Source organism: Eleutherodactylus coqui, chromosome 10, assembly GCF_035609145.1.
Source record: "Eleutherodactylus coqui strain aEleCoq1 chromosome 10, aEleCoq1.hap1, whole genome shotgun sequence".
Lineage (NCBI taxonomy): Eukaryota > Metazoa > Chordata > Amphibia > Anura > Eleutherodactylidae > Eleutherodactylus > Eleutherodactylus coqui.
In genome coordinates this window covers 6,738,614-6,761,348 of record NC_089846.1, presented here as the reverse complement: position 1 = coordinate 6,761,348, position 22,735 = coordinate 6,738,614, and the positions used below count along the sequence as shown (strand labels likewise).

The 22,735-nt window shown below is 49.5% G+C and overlaps 1 protein-coding gene across 1 annotated transcript in view; it reads right to left on the bottom strand.

Moving 5' to 3' along the window:
• The window catches only part of LOC136579982 (histo-blood group ABO system transferase-like), a 61,986-nt gene extending 40,462 nt beyond the window's left edge, over nt 1–21,524 (bottom strand). The window contains exons 1-2 of the mRNA XM_066580118.1: nt 21,397–21,524; nt 420–495 (exon numbers count right to left, since the gene is read on the bottom strand). Coding sequence (XP_066436215.1) covers nt 420–495; nt 21,397–21,412 — 92 coding nt within the window. The 5' untranslated portion in view covers nt 21,413–21,524. The remainder of the gene's footprint in view (nt 1–419; nt 496–21,396) is intronic.
• Nucleotides 21,525–22,735: the final 1,211 nt, after the last annotated feature.

Sequence of the window (22,735 nt, the reverse complement as noted above, 5' to 3'; positions counted from 1 at the left end):
TAGAGCAATAATTTGTGTCTTTACCTGTCCTACAGTGGTGTCCCAGGCTACTATGGTTGATAACAGGGAGTGATAGACTGTGTTCACTTGTCTTACAGTTTGGCTCTCTCTGGCCTGAAGTGGCTAGTAACAGGGAGAAATAGTTTATGTATTCACCTGTCTAACAGTCAGCCATGGGCCAGTCTGAGATGGTTGATAACATAGAGCAATAGACTGTATAGTAGAATTAAAGCAACACTCCAAGCAGGACAGATCCTGTGTTATGCCTAATGTTGATCTTAGGGGGCGGAGCATGGCAAGGGCATTTATCATCTTTTGTATCCCTGGATCATGCTCCGCCCCCTCAGTGTGTCCATTTTGCCTGGAGTGTGACTTTAAGTAAATAACGCTACAGTCCCGCTATCGCCCCGTAAACTCACCCGCAGAGGAACAGCAGAAGCAGCACCACCACAAAGAGGAGGGGATAGAAGCACTTCTTCCGGCAGCATCTTAAATCTGGAAGGAAACAAAAATACCGATGTGGATGATGGGAGTTGTGGGTGAGAAGTGCTGCTCATCACGGAGTCCCATTATTGTCAGTGCTGCCATCTGTCATGGGATTCGGTCGACTTACCAAACAACTGCTAACTTCTTTTTGAAAGGTCAGTTTTACTGTCTAATGTGACAATTATACTGCAGTGTAAAGCATGGAGGAGAGACAGAGCCACCTGAGACTCTGCTGAGAGAGAAGGCGGAGTTCACTGTTCCAGATTCCCATGGACAATAAAGTTAAGATGAAGCACCAAAAGAGGGACCCACACTTGTCTTGAGTTGTGGCCCCAACAGGCCCCCAGCCCAGCTATATACAGCAACCGTGCAATCTCCACTGTGTTGCTTCCAGACCTGCCATAGAAGTGGATGTGACTTATGGAAACTGTGTAACCCCGCAGCGCTCTGCTGTTTCTGTCCGCCCAGCTACCTGGTAGACAGCGGTGTACCAATCACAGTTATGTTTAGCCAAAGTGGGAAAACCTTTTTAACCCCTTCCCACACCAGGACATAGATGTGCATCCTGGCAGGGAAGGTCCAAAGGTTCAAGTCCCCTGGCCTACAGGGACATAAAAAAAATCTAAAAGAAATAGAAAAAAAATTGTAAAAAAGAAAATAAACTTTTTTTTAATGCACTTTCCCATCTTTTGTTTAAAAAAAATTATTAAAAAAAAGGATAAAAACCATGTTTGGTATTACTGCATCTGTAATGACCTGTACAATAAATTGATCGCACTTTTTCTCCTGCATGGCATATGCTATAAAAAAATGTAAAAGGAGCCAAAATGCTTTTTATGTTCATTTCGCCTCCCCCCAAAAAATTCAATAAAAGTGGTTAAAAAGCCACATGAGAAAACAAATTAAAGGGACAGCGCTTAGGAATAGTGGTGAAAAAAGACATATTTGTGACAAGTAGAATTCGGGAGGACTCAATGGGCATTTTGAACCTAGCGTACCCAAACATTGTCTCCATTTTAACAATAACGCTGTTTTAAAGGCTACCCCTCTGGAGAAGGTAACATCCGGCCACTTCTCTCAACTCAGGCTAACTTCAGACGGGTGAGTGCGATCTCACGGTCCGATATTGCGCTCACCAACATGCGATTTCCCCGCGGATGTGAGGAGGTGTTTTATCTCAAAACCGACTGGCATCACTTCAGGGAAGCAGCGATCCTCCGCCGTGGCTGATGATCACCGAGTGGCTCCAATTGTTTTCACAGGGGAAGCCTTGTATCGCATCGCGTGCTCCTAGCAGGGAGTGCACTGCCGCCGCCGGCCCCATTGGGCGATGCGAAGGCGGTAAAACATCACTCATGTGTATGACGGCATTAGAAAGAATGGGGTTCATTTTCATGTGAGATTTGTGCAACTCGCAATCCACAAATCTCACACAATTTTCTCGCTCGTTTGAAGATGGCCTTAAAGGGGTTGTCTCATGAAACCAAGTGGGTCTATACACTTCTGTATGGCCATATTAATGCACTTTGTAATATACATTGTGCATTAATTATGAGCCATACAGAAGTTATTCACTTACCTGCTCCTCGTAGCTCCGCCCCGTCACGTGTGCCGATTCCAGCCAATCAGGAGGCTGGAATCGGCAATGGACCGCACAGAGCCCACGGTGCACCATGGGAGAAGACCCGCGGTGCATCGTGGGTGAAGATCCCGGTGGCCATCTTGGTAAGGTAAGTAAGAAGTCGCCGCAGAGCGGGGATTCGGGTAAGTACTAAACCTTTTTTTTTTTCTTTTAACCCATCCCTTGGGTTTGTCTCGCGCCGAACGGGGGGGGGGGGGGGGGGGCAGGGTGGTATTGAATAAAAAAAAAACCCGTTTCGGTGTGAGACAACCCCTTTAAAGAGAAATAGATGTGTGGGGTTTTCTGTTAAATTCCCGAATGGTCTTAATGAGGAAAATGTGAAGCTTTTATTTGTAGTTGTATTGTATCATATTTTTAGATTCTATTTATAAACACCCCCCACCATATTTTATAGTATATCTACCATTTTTTGGGTTTATATACACACATTCTGTATATTTTCATCACTTTTCCTTGTGTCTTATTGTTTCTATGCTTTGATTTTAAAACATTCAGTATATCCATAGGGTTAATATGCGTCTACGACACTGAGGAGGTTTACCTCCCCTCCCCTTTTATCTTTTCTATTTGATATAAGTTCACCTTTATTACCCCATTTTCAGAGACAAGGGGGTTCCTCGCCTGCAGATCGACGACCTCTCTTGGACCGGAATGGACTTGACATGTTCAAAAATGGCTCCAGACTCAAGGATTTCTTTAAATCTAGTGCCTGCCAGCATTTATTTTCACAGCACCACAGCAAACTTGTACGGCATACACAAAATACAAAGTTCGTAAATGTCCAGGGTTCACAAACCCCCAGGGTCCCAAACTGGTCCACACCGGACCTCAGGCTCTAAGTCCCTGACGTGGCTTCACACTGTATCCACTGGTCCAAACTGGACCCCAGCTTAGTAGGTCTTCCAGCTCCACTGAGCTCTAATTTCCTCCCCTGAGTCTGGCAGGAACTGCCTTTTACTTAGTTTCTGCCACACCCCTTAGGTGATTTTTCCAATCTCTAGTACCAGAATGCCTATCGCCCTCTGCTGGCCATTCTATATATTGCACTCATGCAACATATGTTGCAGTTTTTCTTTTTTGCCATAATTGATGTACTCAAGCAGTTACCCCTGACTATTGCGCCTCCTATTTTAGATTTTATTTTTTTATCTTTCTAGCAAACACTTAATAATTAAAGGTCTACTTTACCATTCTCATTCTGTCATTTGTTCGCTCACTGTTCAATAAAGTTTGCTATATGTGGCTCTCCTGCTCCCCTCGGGATGGATTGCGAGCTCCCCCTCCTGTCTATTACCACTGCAGGTGATGCGCCTCCCACGGGGAATGGAACACACACATCATACATATCCGTGAAATGCAGAGCTCGTAGCCGAGTCGGCTCAGTATTTAAACCCATCATTTGGTAGGTATATTTATGCCTGCGAAAGGCGTGATATTGCCCCAAAATGTGTTGCAACCTCCTCCACATTCCACCTTGTATGCTGCATATTGTGTCTCCTTTGAAATACATTTCCTATTGGTACACCTTCCTCTGGATCAACCAGGTGGGGTGGAAATAGGCTGAACTAGGTGGACATGGTCTTCTTTCAGCCTAATGTACTATGTTGCTATGTTACCTCTTTTCCAAGGCTGGGTGGTCCATTTAAGTGGGCCATGAGGACACGAGACCCCCTCTGAAGTAAGTGTCTGACCCTTTCAATTTCTCGCTGCTCTCTTGTGAGCCTGGGAGTTTTTACTTTCATTTGTTTCAAAATAGCCATTATGTACCCAAAATGGTAGCAATAAAAACAACAGCTTGTCATGTAAAAAACAAGTCCTCACAGAGCTCCACCCATGGAAAAATACTAAAGTTATGGGACTTTGAATGCAGCGATGCAAAAATATATATGGAAGAAAAATGGTAATTGTAAAAACCTAAAAAAAAGGATAATTTTAAAATTGTGTTAATCATGCCAACCTGCAGAAAAATGTCATTTATGTTGCATGATTAAGGCCACACTATATCCACAGTGAACGCCCTGTGTATGATCGTGGAAGCGAATTGAGTATGGTTGTGTATGTGTTTGGTTTTCTAAGCGGATGTATATTTAAGGACAATGTATCATCTGCATGGATGAACATAGGCAGGGAATGACATCAGGAAGCTGCCCTTCTACCACCCAGGCAACATTCTCTTGTGCTGTGGTGGTGAGAGTGTAGCAGCCCAGAGTTAAAGGGGTTGTCTCGCGAAATCAAGTGGGGTTATACACTTCTGTATGGCCATATTAATGCACTTTGTAATGTACATTGTGCATTAATTATGAGCCATACAGAAGTTATTCACTTACCTGCTCCGTTGCTAGCGCCCTCGTCTCCATGGTTCCGTCTAAATTCGCTGGCAGCTTGCTTTTTTAGACGCGCTTGCGCAGTCCGGTCTTCTCCTTTCAGCACGAGCCGCTTCAGTGTGTTCGCCGCTACAGCTCTTCTGCGCATGCGCAGACAAGCTGTCACTGCTCGGGAGCGCGCTGGAGCGGCCATTCTGTACCATCCTCTGTTAGAGGAAGGTGCAGAGCTGCCGAGCTGTCCGGAGAAGCCGCCCAGCTGTCCCGCCGTCCAGCTGTCCCGCCGTCCTGGTAAGTGATGGGCCGGGGGGGCTGCCGCTGCGATGGGGGGGCTGTCGCTGTGCCAGGGGGGGACTGTCGCTGCGATGGGGGGGCTGCCGCTGTGCCGGGGGGACTGTCGCTGTGCCGGGGGGGACTGTCGCTGCGATGGGGGGGGCCGCCGCTGTGTCGGGGGGGGGGGGGCTGTCGCTGCGCCGGGGGGGGGGGGGGGGGGACGGACGGTGGCGCTGCGATGGGGGGGCTGTCGCTGCGATGGGGGCTGTCACTGCGATGGGGGGGCTGTCGCTGTGCCGGGGGGGACTGTCGCTGTGATGGGGGGGCTGCCGCTGTGCCCGGGGGGGGGGGGGGGCTGCGCCGGTTACCTGCTGCCTGGCGGTGGGTGACTGGTCGGCCGTGTTCACTCCAGGGGTCCGGTTGGCGGCTGCAGGGCGTCTGGTTGTCATGGAGACACAGCTGGTAGCGTCTCGGGAGCGCCCACGTCGGGCTGCAGCAAGCGAAGGGAAAAGAGCCGATGGCCATCTTGGGAAAATTTTTATAAGTTGCTGAAACGCTGGAACGGTAAGTACAGACCAGCTAGAAACGTCATTTACAGGGGGGCTTAGTAATGTGTGCTTAATTAGGGGGACTGGGCAAAAAAAAAAAATCCACTCCTGCATTGAGACATCTCCTTTAACACGGCCCCTTCATAAGTATCAATGTTGCATGAATTTGATGTGTAGTGAGCCTCGTGTGGGGCAGAGTGTAAGCTCTCGCCTACAACCTGAAGGTTGCAAGTTCGATCCCCGCTTGAGTCAGGTAGCTGGCTCAAGGTTGACTCAGCCTTTCATCCTTCCGAGGTCGGTAAAATGAGAACCCAGCTTGGTGGGGGGTAATAAGTAATAATTACCTGAAAGCGCTGCGGAATAAGTTGGCGCTATACAAATACCAAGATTTATTATTTATTTATGTGTATTGCACCTCTGCAGCACCGAATGAGTTAACATCTGGGTTATGTATCTTGTTGTATGTCACGTGACCATGTTTCATATGTGTGTTTGCAAGGTGAATGCAAGACAGCCTGTTAGTGGATCTTCTTGCAAAAGCAGTTGGCAAGTTGAGTCTGTCTAGAGACCTTGTCCTACGAGGAGCCCCAGGATGGAAGATGCTGAGCGATCGCCTTGCATGCCCTGGGCCCAATTTACCCAGGCCTCCCTGCTACTATTATGGAAGACAGAGAGTGAGAGGAGCCACCATGCAGCACTGAGTGCCCTTTTCCAAATGTGAGTGTTGCCAATAGAGAGTTGGAGAGAGAGATAGAGAGAATGCGGCCGGGAACAGAACCCCACAGATAACTAGGACTGTGGACTTGTCTGTCATCCTGTGAATCCTCCCTGTCTCACCACCTTTGTATTTTCACTGTTACCTTGATGGGGTCTGTAAAATTTGGACTGTTAACTGTTATTGCAAGCAAACGAGCACTACCGACTGTTCCCGGTTTTGCTCTGAAACTTTATCCCTGCGTGTGGACTCTTTATCAACAACTTCTGGGTTCACAGCAGAGGATGGAGTGGTGGTGCCACGAGTGACAAGAACTTTAGGTAAACCGTGCACTGGTTTTCATATGTGAAACTCTCCCAGCAGTAACTTGGTTGGGTCCCGTGCTAACCCCAGGGGAGGAGATGGTAGAGCTCCATGACAGGCCTCAATCTACCCCCTATCTCCTTGGCTGTGAGCCCGCTCCTTGGATGCTGCAAGAGCTGTTCTGAGAGCCTTAAGATGTGATACTGTTCTCTTGGCTCGGCTGGTTTATACTACTTATTCTTGTGGAGGAAGAGCCCGGAAGAACAAGCGGAGGTTGCATCCCAGACTTCGTCCTGCAATGTCTGCCAACAAATTCCTGCTTTATTTATACCATTTGTTATCTGGTCACCTAGTAACTTGCGAATATAATAGCAGCAACTAAGGAGCGGGCCCCAGCCTAGGAGACAGTGGGGATTAGATAGAAGCCTTGTCATGGTGGCGCTACTGTCTTCCACCTGGAGGTTAGCCAGGGACACGTCTTGTGTTGTAGCCCATGCAGACCAAGAGCATAGTCAGAAGAGAGCCAGGAATCAGTAACAGGTGGTCTCAGTTCGCAGTACAAGGGTAATGTTGTGAGGAGGAAGCCAGGAGTGGATAACAGGTGGTCTCAGTTCACAGTTAAAGAGAATCAGGTTAGGAAGAGGAGCTAGACTATTGGCAGGGAGCTCAATCATTCACTGCAGCAGTGGCTGGGCCAGACTTTTATAGTTTGTCTAATCTGAGGTCAGGGTCAGGACAGGGAATTAGATCAGGAGTACAAGATCATGGCTAAGCTCATGGCTAGCTGTCCAAACAGCTGGATAGCTCAGCAGGGAGAGCTGACTTGGTGACAGGTTCCTCGTAAAGGATTTGGGTACCGGTAGCATGAACCTCATGACAGGTTTCATGAGTTTTGAAAAATTCATTTTTGGGACAAACAGCATTCGAATGGCTTAACATTTTATGGTTTTGTGCTGGATTTTATCTTATTTTAATAAAGGAACAACATTTTTATTCTAATATGTGCACATTTTTCTAAAAAGGTTGCCCCACTATCAGTTTTATGCCCTTTTTCCTTTACCCATCACTTTGCTGGCCAACCATTATCGGTTGAAGGTACTGATTTGGCGGCATCTGGAATTTTGTTGCACCGCCTTCTATCATAGCAGATAGAACCACCCCTTGAAAGAACTGAAAAGGAAAAGCAAAAACACCCTGCTGTTTTTTTCCTTCATTGGATCCTCACTGGAGTAGCTCCACTTCCCTTTCTTTTTAGCACTTTCGTTCCCACGGTTGTGGCCACGCCAATGTAGAAGGAATGCATCCCAAATTAGATAGTCGGCAACTCCACTATTTTTGAGGCATGCTTAAAAACGGTGGAAAATTGGAAGCAGCAAGAAATTGATACCTCTAAGTGCGCTGCCAAAGAAATTCAGAGACTGCCATCACAAGGCAAGCCAATCTACCCAGGGAGTGAAAAGCAACTCAACTGCCTTTTCCAAAAATATATGCCTTGGTATGCCGCAGCCCAAAGTGAATGCCAGACCTCGCAATGACAACTTCCTCAACCAGTCAACAACGCTGTGCCACCAATCCTGAAACACCCTGTATGCACAAACTACTCAAGTAGTCCAACATCATGGCATGTAAGAATCATTCGATAATGGCCAAAAATGCACCTCTTCAGGGAGGCATACCATATCTACTAAACCAAACCCCTCGGTACCCTGCCTGATAACATGCTCCCTGACCTACTGACTGCAGTTCCTGCTAGCTGTAGTCAACCACCCCCTGCAGTCATGGCAATTCAGCCACTATACAGCCTGACCATTGTCTGTGTGTATAGCATCCCTTCCTCTCCACCCCGCCATACCGCGCTCATCTCCAGCCCCTTTATCTTCTGTATCACCCCACTATTTGTAGTATGTACGCTCGTTGGAGCCGGACCCTCACCCCTACCGTCTCCATCAATTGATTATTTCATGTAACCGTGGTTTTGTTTTCATTTCCTTTGTATTGTAAGTGCTGCAGAATAAGTTGGCGCCGTAGAAATAAAGATTATTAGTAAAATGTTATGTCTTTGTTGGAATTTTTCACATGACAAAAACATAGAGGTTTTAACAGGGGGGGGGGGGGGGGGGGGAGTGTAGACTTTTTATATCCACTCTACACTCTTTGTCAAAAAACAATCCAGCCCTTAGAAGAAGTTGTCATTTTTCTGCAAAACCCGGCACGCGGTTCCATCTCAGTAAGATCTGTAGATGATGAGAGTTGGTGTGATTAGATGGACGGTCTTGTCACCGGAGACCCTAAAAGTGGTTCTTCCCCCCCCCCCCCCCTGGCCTATAAAAGGCTCTCGGAATCTCCTTGTGTGTAGTGACTTCTTCTGCTTGTTGACCACTAGACACCTCTACGACGCAGAGAAGAGATTCCAACCCGTTACCAGAAGAATCTGCCGTTTGTGCACCCGTTCAGATGTCCCGGATCCTTCGCATATATGTCAAGTCTGGAATGCCGTCGGGCGGAGGGAGACAGTTTAGCTCTGCTAAACTGCCTCCCTCTTTCCGCCCCCTTACCTGCTCTTAGCAAGGGAAGAGGGCGGGAGCTAGTGTGTTAAGCTCTTGTCGGCTGCAAGCAATGGCAACAAGCTCCTACCCTGTCCTTCCCCCTCCCATTGCAAACAGCTGGCAAGGGGCGGAGAGGAAAAGGGAAGGGGGTAGGAGTTTATCAGACGCGCGGCTAAACTCCCTCCCACCTCTCTTCTCCAGCAGCTACTATTCAATAGGAGCTGGCGGTGGTGTAAAAGCGCCCGGACGAAATGTGCACTGCATGCGCTACCTTGGCCGGCCGGGCGCTTTTATGCTGTGGGAATACGCCCATCTAAGCTGATGCATTGTAAACCAATGCATCAGATGGGCAGCGTGTATTGTCCGGCTGTGAAAGCGCGGCCGATAAACTCTCGTGTGAATAAAGCCTTAACTATAGTAAATTTTGTGAGCCATTTGGGGTCCCTCCAGCTAAGGCACCCCTTTTTTCTTACAACTTCAAAAGTGCTGAGAAGATAACATTTTACATTTATGCGCAAACATGGGGGGCTGAAAAATGGTACAGTTTTATTAGAGATGAGCGAGCACCAAAATGCTCGGGTGCTCGTTCCTCGAGTCGAGCTTTCCGCTATGCTCGAGGGTTCGTTTCTAGTAATGAACCCCATTGAAGTCAATGGCTGACTCGAGCATTTTTGTATATGACCCATGCTCCGCTAAGGTTTTCATTTGTGAAAATCTAGAAAACCCAAGAAAGTGATGGAAACGACACAGAAACGGATAGGGCAAGCGAGGGGCAACATGCTGGGCTGCATCTCAGGTTCCCAGATCCCACTATTAAGCCACAATAGCGGCAAGAGTGCCCCCCCCTAACAATTTTTACTTCGGACAAACCCTCATTAGTAAGGCACACCTTAGCTAAGCACCACACTACCTCCAACTAAGCACGAGCACTGCCTGCGGGACACACTGCTGCCTCTTCTCCTGGGTAACATGCTGCCTAACCCCCCCGCATGACCCTGCGTCCGCAGCGCACACCAAAGTGTCCCTGCGCAGCCTTCAGCTGCCCTCATGCCACACGCTGGCTGCATAGCCACACCACCCTCATGTCTATTTAGAAGTGCGTCTGCCATGAGGAGGAACCGGAGGCACACACTGCAGAGGGTTGGGAGGGCCAGGCAGCTACCCTCTTGAAAAGGGGCGGGGCGATAGCCCATAATGGGGTAGAGATGAGAAATTGACGTTCGATCTTCATTCCAATAAAGTGCCAACCTCCGTCAGGAGCTGCAAACGTGGGCATGAGTTACATAGCTATGGGGAATCCATGTGCCCACACAGTATTCATTCTGTCTAGGTGTCGGATAGCTCAATCGACACCGCAAGGGGAAAGCCATCTGCACTCTGCCCCCTACCCAAGTCAGTCAGTGTCTTTGTGCCAGACAGGTCAAACACCGCGATGGGAAACATGGCAGACTTACACTGCACTGACGATATAGGCCTCAGGCCACAGCTTCAGCAATCGCAGGCATGAAGCGGACTTCGATGCTAGTACACCTCTGAAGGTCTCATTAAATCACTTACGTTTTCTTTCACCGCTCCAAAGACTGGATTAGCCAGGAAAAAGTTCCACAGGCCCAACCTGGCGCCGTTGTAGTTCCCTCAGGACATAGGCCTTGGCCAACAGCTTCAGCAATCGTAGGCAGGAAGCGGACTTCGATGCTAGTACACCTGTGAAGGTCTCATTAATGCAGTTACGCTCCTCTCCTTTGGCCTAAACGAGTTTCTCAGATAACTGTGGTAACACGAGAGAAAATACATGATGCGCAATGCTGACCCCCTGACCCTAAGCAGGAGGAGGAGGTGGCCTCACAAGGCCAAGAAACCATGACCAGGACCCGCTGTAGCCTGTGCTGAAAGGATGTGAGGCGGCCCTTGGCCAGGCTTGGTCCCAGCACACACCTTGCGTGGCCCAAGGTGCTGCGAGTGACATAGCAATGGGGAATCTATGTGTCCACAGACTACTTATTCTGTTTGGGTGTCGGATAACTCATCGACAACGCAAGGGATAAACCATCTGCACTCTGCACCCTACCCGAGTCTGTCAGTCTTTTGAGGACAGACAGGTAAAACACCTCTATGGGAAGTCTGTGTGCATCCACAGCATGGGTGGGCCCAAGGAACTTAAAGACAGTACACATAAAGAAATCAGAGTGCCCAAACATGGCAGACTTTCACTGTACCCAGGACATAGGCCTCTGCACAAACCCTCAGCAATCGCGGGCCTAGAGCAGACTCCAATGCTAGCGTAGCTGTGAACAGCTCATTAGCGCTGTATCGCTCCTCTTGTTTGTCCCAATGCAGTGCCCCGGATAGCTGTGGTAACGTGAGAGAAAATACATGTTGGCTTCGGCCCACACTCCATGCCCTAGTCAGTCTGCTTTTTTTTTTTAAAAAAAGTGCCAGGCAGGTACAACTCCGCTATGGGAAGTCTATGTGCACCCACAGCATTGGTGGGTCCCAGGAATCCAGAGAAGGTACATAAAGAAATCCCATTGCAGTGCCCTGGATAGCTGTGGTAACGTGAGAGAAAATACATGTTGGCCTTGGCCCACAATCCATGCCCTAGTCTGTCAGTGTTTTTTTGGGGGCCAGATAGGTAGAACACAGCGATGGGAAGACTTAGTGCACCCATAGTATGCACAGACCCCTGTAATATTCCTGTAGCAAAGGTATAAGCTGACCCCAGTAACAGTTATGTTGCAGAAGTCTAGGGAGACCCCAGTAACATTTCTGTAGTAACAGTATAGGCAGACCCCAGTAACATTTGTGTAGCAGCAGTATAGGCAGACCCCTATAACATTTGTGTAGCAGCAGTATAGGCAGACCCCAGTACCATTTGTGTAGCAGTATAGGCAGACCCCTATAACATTTGTGTAGCAGCAGTATAGGCATGTGAGGGTATATATATATAGCCATATGTTTTTTATGCTTTATACCTATATGCAAGTTCTATTCAATTCCAAATGAGAAAAAAAACTTATATGTCGCCTTACATCAGATATGCCAAGAGGCCTTGCCAGGCGAAGACAAAATGTATCTTTAAACACAGCAAAGAATAATCGGACGAAGGACACGTACTTGGCTGTTTTCCCAGAAGCGCAATATCAAGATGTTCAAATGTACATAACTTTCACTGTCCCAGGCCGGAAATCCGGACTTCCCATATATGGAGAATGCATGCTTGGCCGCTTTCTTAGAATTGAGTGGGTGATTCTTTGCACTGGAGTTAATTGAATATGTGATTTTCTGTACATAAGCCAGAGGCGCCATATCAAGATAACGGCTGTTTTCACTGTCTCAGGCCGGAAATCCGGACTTCCCATATATGGTTATGAGCCCATCACCCCTTGCTGGTGATGGGACAAAGGGTATAAGATCTCATGTAATCTGTAATAAAGCACGGCAGCAGAGCCATGTCCCGTGTGAGAAACTATACCAGACCTCCGTGTGTGTGGTGTCTCTTCTTACCACCGGCAGCGGGGTGGGCCTGATTGGTGCTGTACTTAGAATTACCCTGACAGGCAGACCCCTGTAACATTTGTGTAGCAGCAGTATAGGCAGACCCCTGTAACATTTGTGTAGCAGCAGTGTAGACAGACCCCTGTAACATTTCTGCAGCTGAAGTATAGGCAGACCCCGGTAACATTTCTGCAGCTGAAGTATAGACAGACCCTTGTAACATTAATGCAGTTACTCTCCTCTCCTTTGGCCCAAACAAGTTTCTCAGATAACTGTGGTAACACAAGAGAAAAATGCATGATGCGCAATGCTGATCACCTGACCCCAAGCAGGAGGAGGAGGTGGCCTTACAAGGCCCAGAAACCATGACCAGGACCCGCTGTAGCCTGTGTTGAAAGAGACCTAAGGTGCCGTGACTGACATAGCAATGGGAAGTCCATGTGTCCACACAGTATTCATTCTGTCTAGGTGTCGGATAGCTTTATCCACACCGCAAGGGGAAAGCCATCTGCACTATGCACCCTACCCAAGTCAGTCAGTGACTTTGTGCCGGACAGGTAATGCACCGCTATGGGAAGTCTTTGTGCACCCACAGCGTAGGCGAGCCGAAGGAACCCAAAGACAGTAACAAACATGAAGAAATAACAGTGCCCAAACATGCCAGACTTTCACTGTGCCGATTACATAGGCCTCTGCACACACCCTCAGCAATCGTGGGCATAGAGCAGACTCCGATGCTAGTACACCTGTGAAGGTCTCATTAATGCAGTTACTCTCCTCTTCTTTGGCCCCAACCAGTGTCTCAGATAACTGTGGTAACACGGGAGAAAATACATGATGCCCAGTGCTGATCCCCAAGCCCAAGACACCATGACCAGGACCCGCTATAGTCTGTGTGGGAAGCACATTAGCGGGCCCAGGGTCAGGCTCGGTTCCAAGCCTCCACCTTTGTGACCCAAGGTGCCTTGAGTTACATAGCAACGGGAAATCCATGTGTCGCAACATAGATAGCTCAACACTGGAAGGGGCAGTCTTTGAGTTCCTTGGCCTAGCCTATGCTGTAAGTGCACAAAGATGGTATTACACAGGAAGAAATCGGAGTGCCCAACCATGGGAGAGTTTCGCCCCGCCAAGCAACTTGGCCTTGGCCAGCAATTCTGGCCTAGTCAGTCACTGTATTATTTGTGCCACATAGGTAAAACACAGCAATGGGAAGACTTAGTGCACCCATAGTATAGGCAGACCGCTGTAACATTCCTGTAGCAAAGGTATAAACAGACCCCAGGAACATTTCTGTAGCAGCAGTATAGGCAGACCCCTGTAATATTTTTGTGGCTGCAGTATGGGCAGACCCCAGTACCATTTCTGTAGTGGAAGTATAGGCAAACCCCAGGAACATTCCTCTAGCAGCAGTATACACAGATCCCTGTAACATTTCTCTAGCAGCAGTATACGCAGACCCCTGTAACATTTCTGTAGCAGCATCAGCAAACCCCTGTAACATTTATGTAGCAGAAGCATATGCAGACCCCAGTACCATTTTTGTAGCAGCAGTATAGGCTGTGAGGAAGGAGGAGCTGCAGCCAGAGGATTCAGTTTCAGCAGTGGACGGCGCAGAATTCTGGGTGGTCGATACATTGCTGGATGCATTTTCTGCCATCCACAACAGGACCTGCTCACACTGCTCTGTTTGCAATAAAGTGGACCCATAAATTGTGATATGAAGCTGGGGACCCCAGAAACTTGCCTCTCTCCTAATCCCGCAGCAGCCGGCTAGGATACACCTGGACCAGGAACTCGGCCTGTGCCCACACGCTCACTTGGAACTCCGCATCCTCGCCCGCGTCCACATCCTCGACCCCTACCCCTCAGCATGGTGGGTTACGAATAGAGCAGACACAGACCACTGTAAATAATTATGCAATTATATGCGTACACTTTCACACAGAGAGCGGAATCGTAACGCTAACTCCAGGCAGAAAAAAATGGAAGGAAGGCCGCAAACAGGCCTAGCAATGCAATAGTGATGCACCAAAACTCCCACCAGGCACCCAGTAAAATGCAGACGGTCAGAGGTAGCCCAACGAAGGCGCTTTTTGGTTTTTTTTTTAAAAAGAAGACAGGCTATATACTGTGTATATCACTTTCCCTCTATAAGTACCTGTGTTGGCCGTACGCTGAGCGTCAAATTCACTGCAGACACAGGCTGGTGTAAATAATCTTGGAATTATGTGCGTAGACTTTCTTGCTGAGAGCAGTCTAGTAAGGCAAACTCCAGGCAGAAAAAATTGTCAGGAAGGCCGCAAACAGGCCTAAGTGCGATAGTGATGGACTACAACTCCCATCAGACAACCTGTAAAATGCACACGGTCACAGGTAGCCCTAAGACGGACCGTTGGGGTTCTTGTACACAGGATCCTACACTACCACTTTCCCTATCTCAGCAACGCTGTCCCTATACTATGTAGTACAGCCTGAGAACGCTATAGCTGTAATGGGGCTGCACGCCCAATATAAAAAAAAAAAAATTTGCAAAACTGCTCCCAGCAGCCACAACAGTAATGCACACGGTCAGATGTGGCCCTAAGAAGGACCGTTGAGGCTCTTGTACACAAGATCCTACACTAACACTTTCCCTATAGCAGCACCTGATCTCTCCCAGTGTGTGTCTGTGGTGAGCCGCGGGCGGCCCCACTTTAAATACTCGGGGGTCACTTGATCTCGCCAGCCACTCACAGCAGGGGGGTGGTATAGGGCTGGAACGTCACAGGAGGAAGTTGTAATGCCTTCCCTGCATTTCTATTGGCCAGAAAATGGCGCAAAACTTTCAGGGAAGGAAAAGGAATTGACTTGAACACCGCGTGGTGCTCGCCTCTAGTAACGAGCATCTCGAGTACCCTAATACTCGAACGAGCATCTAGTTCGGACGAGTACGCTCGCTCATCTCTAATTTATATGCCAGTTTTTGGTGTAAAACGTTTGATAAATCTGCTTATTATTTATTTACACGGCAATTTCTGTCACATCGGTCTGAAATTTTTCTGATGTGACGGATCAGTTTTTTAAATTAGAAAACAGTAATAAAAAAAATAAAAAGCGATCAAAAAGTCATATGAACTTCAAAATACCAACATCAATAGAAAACTGCAGGATGTCCGATAAAAACAATCCCTCACATAACTTTGTTGAGGAAAGATAAAAAAAAGTTATGGTGGTCAGAAGACGGCGGCAGAAAAGAATTTTATTTTTTCCCAAAGATATGTAATTTTTTTGAAGTAGCACAACAACAAAAAAAAAAAAAACACTATACATCTGGTACTGTCACAATCGTACCAACCCACAGGATACAGTTAGCATGTTATTTTTACCGCAGTTTGTATTAACGATGGTGGAATTATGTGTCATGGACGGGGGTCTGGGTACGGGAAGTCCCTGGGAAACTGCCTGCAACCCCTGACCCTACCTACTTGCCCCCCTGGGCTATACCCCAGGGCGACAACTGGGCGACGGTCCCTATGCTCACTAGGGAAGCAGGGCAAGGGTGTCAGACTACAAACAGATGCAGAGACAAGCAAACAGAGGCAAGTCAGGCAATCCGGGTCGGCAACCGGAACGTTCGCGGTACAAGGGGGTCAGGCGAAGGCAGGATCAAGCAATTAGTCAAACAGGGTGGTCAGGCAAATCCCAAACCGCAAGTGCAGCAGAAGACCTAACTAACACTGGCAAATGCTGGAAGGAAACAGAGGCATTTAAATGCTGTCAGAGCCCCCGCCCAGCAGCGGATTGGGGCAGGAAGCCTGACAGCAGCAGAATACAGTCACCGAGGCGCTGGTGAACCCGCCCCAGCCTTGCAGGACAGGTGGAGATCAAGGATGTGCACCTGGTTGCCATGGCGACAGGAGTGCGGCGCATTGCGGCACCCGCCACGTCCTTAGCAACCCAACGGTGAGCAGGATTACGGCGGCCAGGGGAGGTTACCAGAACCTGGGCTCCCCTGCTCCGCACAGCTGCAGCCTGGGTGATAGTGCCAGCGGTGTGGGCACGGACGCCCTGCGAGCCGCTGCTCCTGACATTAGGTTTATTTCCATTTCAGTCTACTTTTTAAATGTAACTTTTTATGGTTCATTTAAAAAAAATACAAATTGTCCCACAAAGAGCCCTCAGCCATTACGTCAATGGGTACATAAAATGAGATTGTGAAAGTGGTAAGGGAAAAAAATGGTCGTGTCCCTCTGGGGTCAAACGGACAGCTTGTTGGGAACCCTGGGCGGGCGTAAGACAAAACCTGAATGAAGTCTTAGAAGGATGAGAAAGAAAGGTGCAGATAGAAAAACTCTAAGGGCTCGTCTACACGGCGTGGAATTCATGCAGCTGTTAGCTGCGCTAAAAAAAAAAATCACAACTATGGCTACTGAAAATCATATGAATGGATGATTCCACACCAAACAGGAGAGACTGAAAATATGGGCCACTGGAGAGAGATGTGAAGGGAAGCCCCGTGGATTCTCTTCATCTCCACAGGGCTTCCCTTCATCGCGGAGATGAAGGGAACTCTGGGGAGATGATGGGGAGGCCAAGGGGAGATGAAGGGAACCCCTTGGGGAGATGAAGGGAACCCCTTGGGGAGATGAGGGGAATCCCGGGGCTTCCCTTCACCTCTCTCTGCAGCAGCCCATATTTTCAGTCTCTCCTGTTTGGGTGGAATCTGTGCTTAGCGGCACGGCAGAACTCCCTCCCTCTCCCTTTTTTTCCAGCAGCCATAGGAATCTATAGAAACTCCCACGTTTTGCGCACCAAAGATAGGTCAACACCTATGTTATTGCGCCGCAGGGCATTTCAGTCGCTCATCTCCTATCTTTTTTGGTTCAATTTTTTTTTCTAAAATTCCTTCATCTGAACGTTTCCATTGGTTCTAGTCGCATTTGTTTTGCACGTGTAAGTCAACTGCACAAATTCCTTTGTGTGAATGAGCCCTAAGGGCTTAACCACACGGGCATACGCAGGAGTACGTTCACTTCTATGGAACGCAGTTGCGCATGAAGCAGGGTTTCTTTTTTTAACTATTCAAACTCCACATTATTATGCAGGAATATAACATAATCTCTGAGCGCCTGCAGACGGGCGGGTCGGATCCGGCTACGAGGATTCTCACCGCGGGACCCGAGCGCCTGCAGAGAGCGGCACGTACTCACCCGCGCCTCCGGCTGTTTGATGTGCCAGCTTGCCGGGCAGCCGGCGCATGCATAGACCGGAGCCAGTGGCCGGGCAGTGACGGTGATAGAGCATGCCGCGATTTGTTTGCCGCGTGAGATTTCGCGCGGCTGTCTGCATAGGATTGCGTTTGTTAACGCAATCCTATGGCAGCTTTCAGTGGCGGAAATTCCACGGGAAATCCCGCCACGGAATTTTCGCTCGTGTGCAGGAGGTCTCTCTCGGTCTCTCTCTCTCGTATCTCCAGTGCCAGATACGACGCGTTACACTGGGGGCGGCGTCTCCGGTGCCGGATACGACGCGTTACACTGGGGGCGGCGTCTCCGGTGCCGGATACGACGCGTTACACTGGGGGCGGCGTCTCCGGTGCCGGATACGACGCGTTACACTGGGGGCGGCGTCTCCGGTGCCGGATACGACGCGTTACACTGGGGGCGGCGTCTCCGGTGCCAGATACGACGCGTTACACTGGGGGCGGCGTCTCCAGTGCCAGATACGACGCGTTACACTGGGGGCGGCGTCTCCAGTGCCAGATACGACGCGTTACACTGGGGGCGGCGTCTCCAGTGCCAGATACGACGCGTTACACTGGGGGCGGCATCTCCAGTGCCAGATACGACGCGTTACACTGGGGGCGGCATCTCCAGTGCCAGATACGACGCGTTACACCGGGGGCGGCGTCTCCAGTGCCAGATACGACGCGTTACACTGGGGGCGGCATCTCCAGTGCCAGATACGACGCGTTACACTGGGGGCGGCATCTCCAGTGCCAGATACGACGCGTTACACTGGGGGCGGCATCTCCAGTGCCAGATACGACGCGTTACACTGGGGGCGGCGTCTCCAGTGCCAGATACGACGCGTTACACTGGGGGCGGTATCTCCAGTCAGCAAGCTCCGGATTCTGATCTACGGGAATTGGACGCTGCCTTGTTTGCCTGTAACTACAATAAAAGTGAGTTTCCCTGTTTTCCCCTCCCCCGACTTCTGGAGCTCCTCCCATTAGGAATCACCTGTACTATATAGCATACTGCACCACCCTTCAGGAGCAGGAACCACAACCCCCATCATCCATAAACCTTGTTTGTAGCATGACCGGGTGGGAGCACAACTACAAGGCTGCCCCTCACAGACAGGCATCACAAACTACTATTACCATCATGCACCATTTCATACTTACAGCTCTAGCATAGCGGATGGAAGTCAGAGTACATTAGTCACCGTGAACGCAACTGACCCCCCCCCCCCCCCCCCCGAATCCCACCGGCTACAATTAATACTAACTTTGTCTCCTAAAACATACCGTAATCGCTTCCTAAAATACCGGCCTGATAAAGGAGTCGATCCGACATGAAAACACGTCGCTAATAATTAATAAAGCTTCTATCTCTCCATTGTTATCTCTGTGTCAGGACTGAATTAACCCCCTGACAGTGGAGGTCAAGGAGCACAGAGCAGAGGGGCCACCATTATTTGGGAGGGTGTCAGGTACACAGTCTACCATTATTTAGGAGAGGCGCAGAGTTCACAGTGTTAGGGCTTCTACGCACTAGCGGTTTTTTTAACGCTACGATATTGCTGCATTTTTTTCCGATGGGACTTTCTAAAGTTAAAAATCGCATCACACAAAAATCGCAAGTTTGTGCTTTTGCGATTTTAAAATTAGAAAGTCCCATTAAAAAAACGCAGCAATATCGCAGCATTAAAAAAAAACGCTAGTGGGTAGATCCCTTAGGCCTCATATGCACGGCTATATTATTATTTAAAATCCGCAGCGTTTCTCCCGCACGCGGATCCGCGCCCCATAGGGATGCATTGGACACCTTCAGGTAGTTAAATACCTGCGGATGTCATTTTTCCCTTCAGGCGCGGATCCGCGTGCGGGAAAAAAACGGACATGCTCCATTTTAGTGCGGGTCTCCTGCAGGCTTCTATTAAAGCCTATGGAAGCCGTCCGGATCCGCGGAACACCCACGGAATTAAAACTCACCTGTCCGGATCTTCCCTCCGTCGCGGCTGGATGTTCTTTCTTCGGCCTGGTGGATGTGTCCGGCGCATGCGCGCGGCACGCTGCCGGCGTGCCGAGCACATCCGCCCGCCCGAAGAAAGAAGATCCAGCCGCCACGGAGGGGAGACCCGCAGCGTCCGGACAGGTGAGTTTATTCTTATTTGTAGCCTCATGTCCGCGGGGCAGGAGGGACCCACTATGGATTCTCCATGAAGAACCTGCAGCGGGCCTGATGTTCCCCGTGGACATGAGGCCTTAGGGTGAATTTACACAGGCGACAGCGAGTCACACCCAACATTCTTGGATGAGAGTCACATCGCACACGGACTCCCAGGAGACATCTGCATGTTGTACGGTCTTGTGAGACTCGCACAGTTCTCGCGCCGCTGTGAATGCCCCCCTCGCAGTCACGGTACGGGGGTATCCAGTCCCAGCCTACAATAGGGCGTATTCAGGCAGTGTCTAGGGCAGCGGGGCTGTGAATACGGCGCTGGTCCTTGTCTCGCGGCGGCGCCGATCACCTCTTTCTGCTCGGGGCTATAGTCACTGGGTCAGACTTTTGGCATACAGAAATCTGCCATCACGAAGGTCGTTTACTTTAACCCCTTCCTGCCCAAGGATGTGCATATAAGTGCTGGGAGGGAAGGGGTTACTGCAAAATGACGCCTATTTACATGATATGGCTGGTGCCGACTGTAATAACTGAAGGCTTTTTGGGCACTTTTTTCTCCTTCTTGTTTATAATAAAGTGTAACCCCCACGGTTGGGATCGCCGCAGCCACAACAACCCGGACAATAAAGTGAACACACACGGCAAACACTATGAAAAACAGCAAAGACGGAGCCGAAGTGCCTTTTTTTTTCCATTTCGCTCCCAAAAAGTGGAATAAAAGTGCAAAAGAAAAAAGCAGTAAGTGACGCAAAATATATCGAGAAACTCCAGCTCGTCGCACAAACAACAACCCACCCCGAGCGCCGTCCGTGGAGAAGAACAACCGGCCCGGGGCTTCTGAAAAGTAGTCATGAAAATCCAAAAAAAAATCTGTCAAAATAGTTTACGTCATTAATGGATTAATTTTCATCACAATCGGCCATTTTGGGCGACTTTCCGCCCTGCTGTGCGATCACCTGAATGATTGTTTGGATTTCCATGGACTTTGGTTGCACCCAGGAAGCTGAAGCTGCCCGTACGCGTCAGAGCGGCGGCGAGACGAAGAAATGAAAGTAAACGCAGAGCGCCGCAGACTTTCTAAGCAAAACAACAATTTAGAGGGATTTGGTTCTTTGTGTCATACAATTTGGCAAATGCTTTAAAAAGCTCTAGAGATGAGCGAACGCACTCGGTTAGGGTGATTTCGCAATCGAGCATCACTTTTTTCAAGTAACTGACTACTCGGGCGAAAAGATTCGGGGGGCGCCGGGGGTGAGCGGGGGGTAGCAGTGGGGAACAGGGGGGGAGCTCTCTCTCTTCAGTTACTTGAAAAAAAGCGGTGCTCGATTGCGAAATCGCCCTAAACGAGTACGTTCGCTCATCTCTAAACTCTTTCCACTGCATGTGGCGCACACTGAATATATGCCGTGTGAGGGAGCCATAGGAGCAAAAGTATCCAGCGAGGAGATCTATATCTCCAGACAATGGGGTTAGCAGAGCTGAGTCCGAAGGATGTAGCAGAGCTGAGTCCGCGTTGGCCGCACACGCTGATAACTCTCTGCTATGTAGTGGTTTCCCCCGCAGTCCCAGCTAACATCATAGATCCCGATATCACCATGCGGTGCGCTCAGTGACAAACCCAGCTCTGCTACATCTGGAAAGCGGTTACAATTGTAGAGGGTTCTAGATGGACTTACATGTCTCCTTCTGCATGTCGCAGCGCTGCGAGGCTCTGGGATCTGCGGGCGGAGGTGAATGAACCGGTTTGAGAAGATGATCCCAGAGGCATCAGGTGTGGCCTTGGCTCCTTCTCCTATTTCACATGAAGTGTAACACTCCACCCGCTGAGTGTTGAGGAAGGCTGCGTTCATACGGACGAGATGCGCAAAACTCGCACTGAGGGCTCCTTCACCGTGCGATCGCGATGTCTGAGCGTCGGCGCTGCTTTTTCTTTCCCAGCGTCCGCAGAATCCTGCCTATTGTTTCCAATGAGTGAGAATATAGTTACAGGTACAGGTGAGTGCAAGGCCATTTTTTATTTTGTCTACTGAACATACATGCAGTTTTCACGTGTGCATGGCACACGTTTCCTGCACTGATATCATGCCCGCCAGTGTGAATGTACCTTAAGGCCTCATGTCCACGGGGAAAATCAGGCCCACCACAGATTCTCCATGGAGAATCCATAGCAGGTCCCTCCTGCCCCGCGGACATGAGGGCTGAAAATAAGAATTACTCACCTGCTCCGGACGACGCGGATCTTCCCTTCTTCGCAGCCGGATCTTCTCTCCGTCGCGGCCGGATCTTCTTTCTTCGGCCCGGCGGAAGTGCTCTGCACGCTGCGCGCATGCGCCGGGCACATCCACCAGGCCGAAGAAAGAAGATCCGGCCGCGACGGAGAGAAGGTCCGGCTGCGAAGAAGGGAGGACCCGTACCGTCCGGAGCAGGTGAGTTTAATTCAGGTGCAGGTCTCCCGCGGATCCGGACGGCTTCAATAGAAGCCTGCGGGAGCCATCCCCGTGGGAGACCCGCACGAAAATGGAGCATGTCTGTTTTTTTCCTGCACGCGGGACCCGCGCCTGACGGGAAAAATGACATCCGCAGGTATTTAACTACGTGCGGGTGTCTAATGCATCCCTATGGGGCGCGGATCTGCGTGCTGGAAAAACGCTCCGGATTTTAATTCCTAATTTGCCCGTGGACATGAGGCTTTACTTACATCTGAGACTACAATGGCCCCAGTAGTAAGAGTGAACCCCATAGTGATACCCAAAAGTAATAGTGAACCCCAGTAGTATTAGTGACCCCAGTATTAGCCCCAGTTGTAATAGTGACCCCGTTAGTGTAATAGTGAGCATGCTGGGGTTCCCAGTTCCAATAGTCAGCCTGTTCATCCCTCAGTCCCAATAGTGAGCCCCTTCGTAGCCCTAGTAGTAATAGTGAAGCCAATAATTTTTTACCCCCCCCCCCCATAGTGACCTCAGTTGTAATAGTGACCGCCTTAATGACCTCAGTAGAAACAATGATGCCCATTGT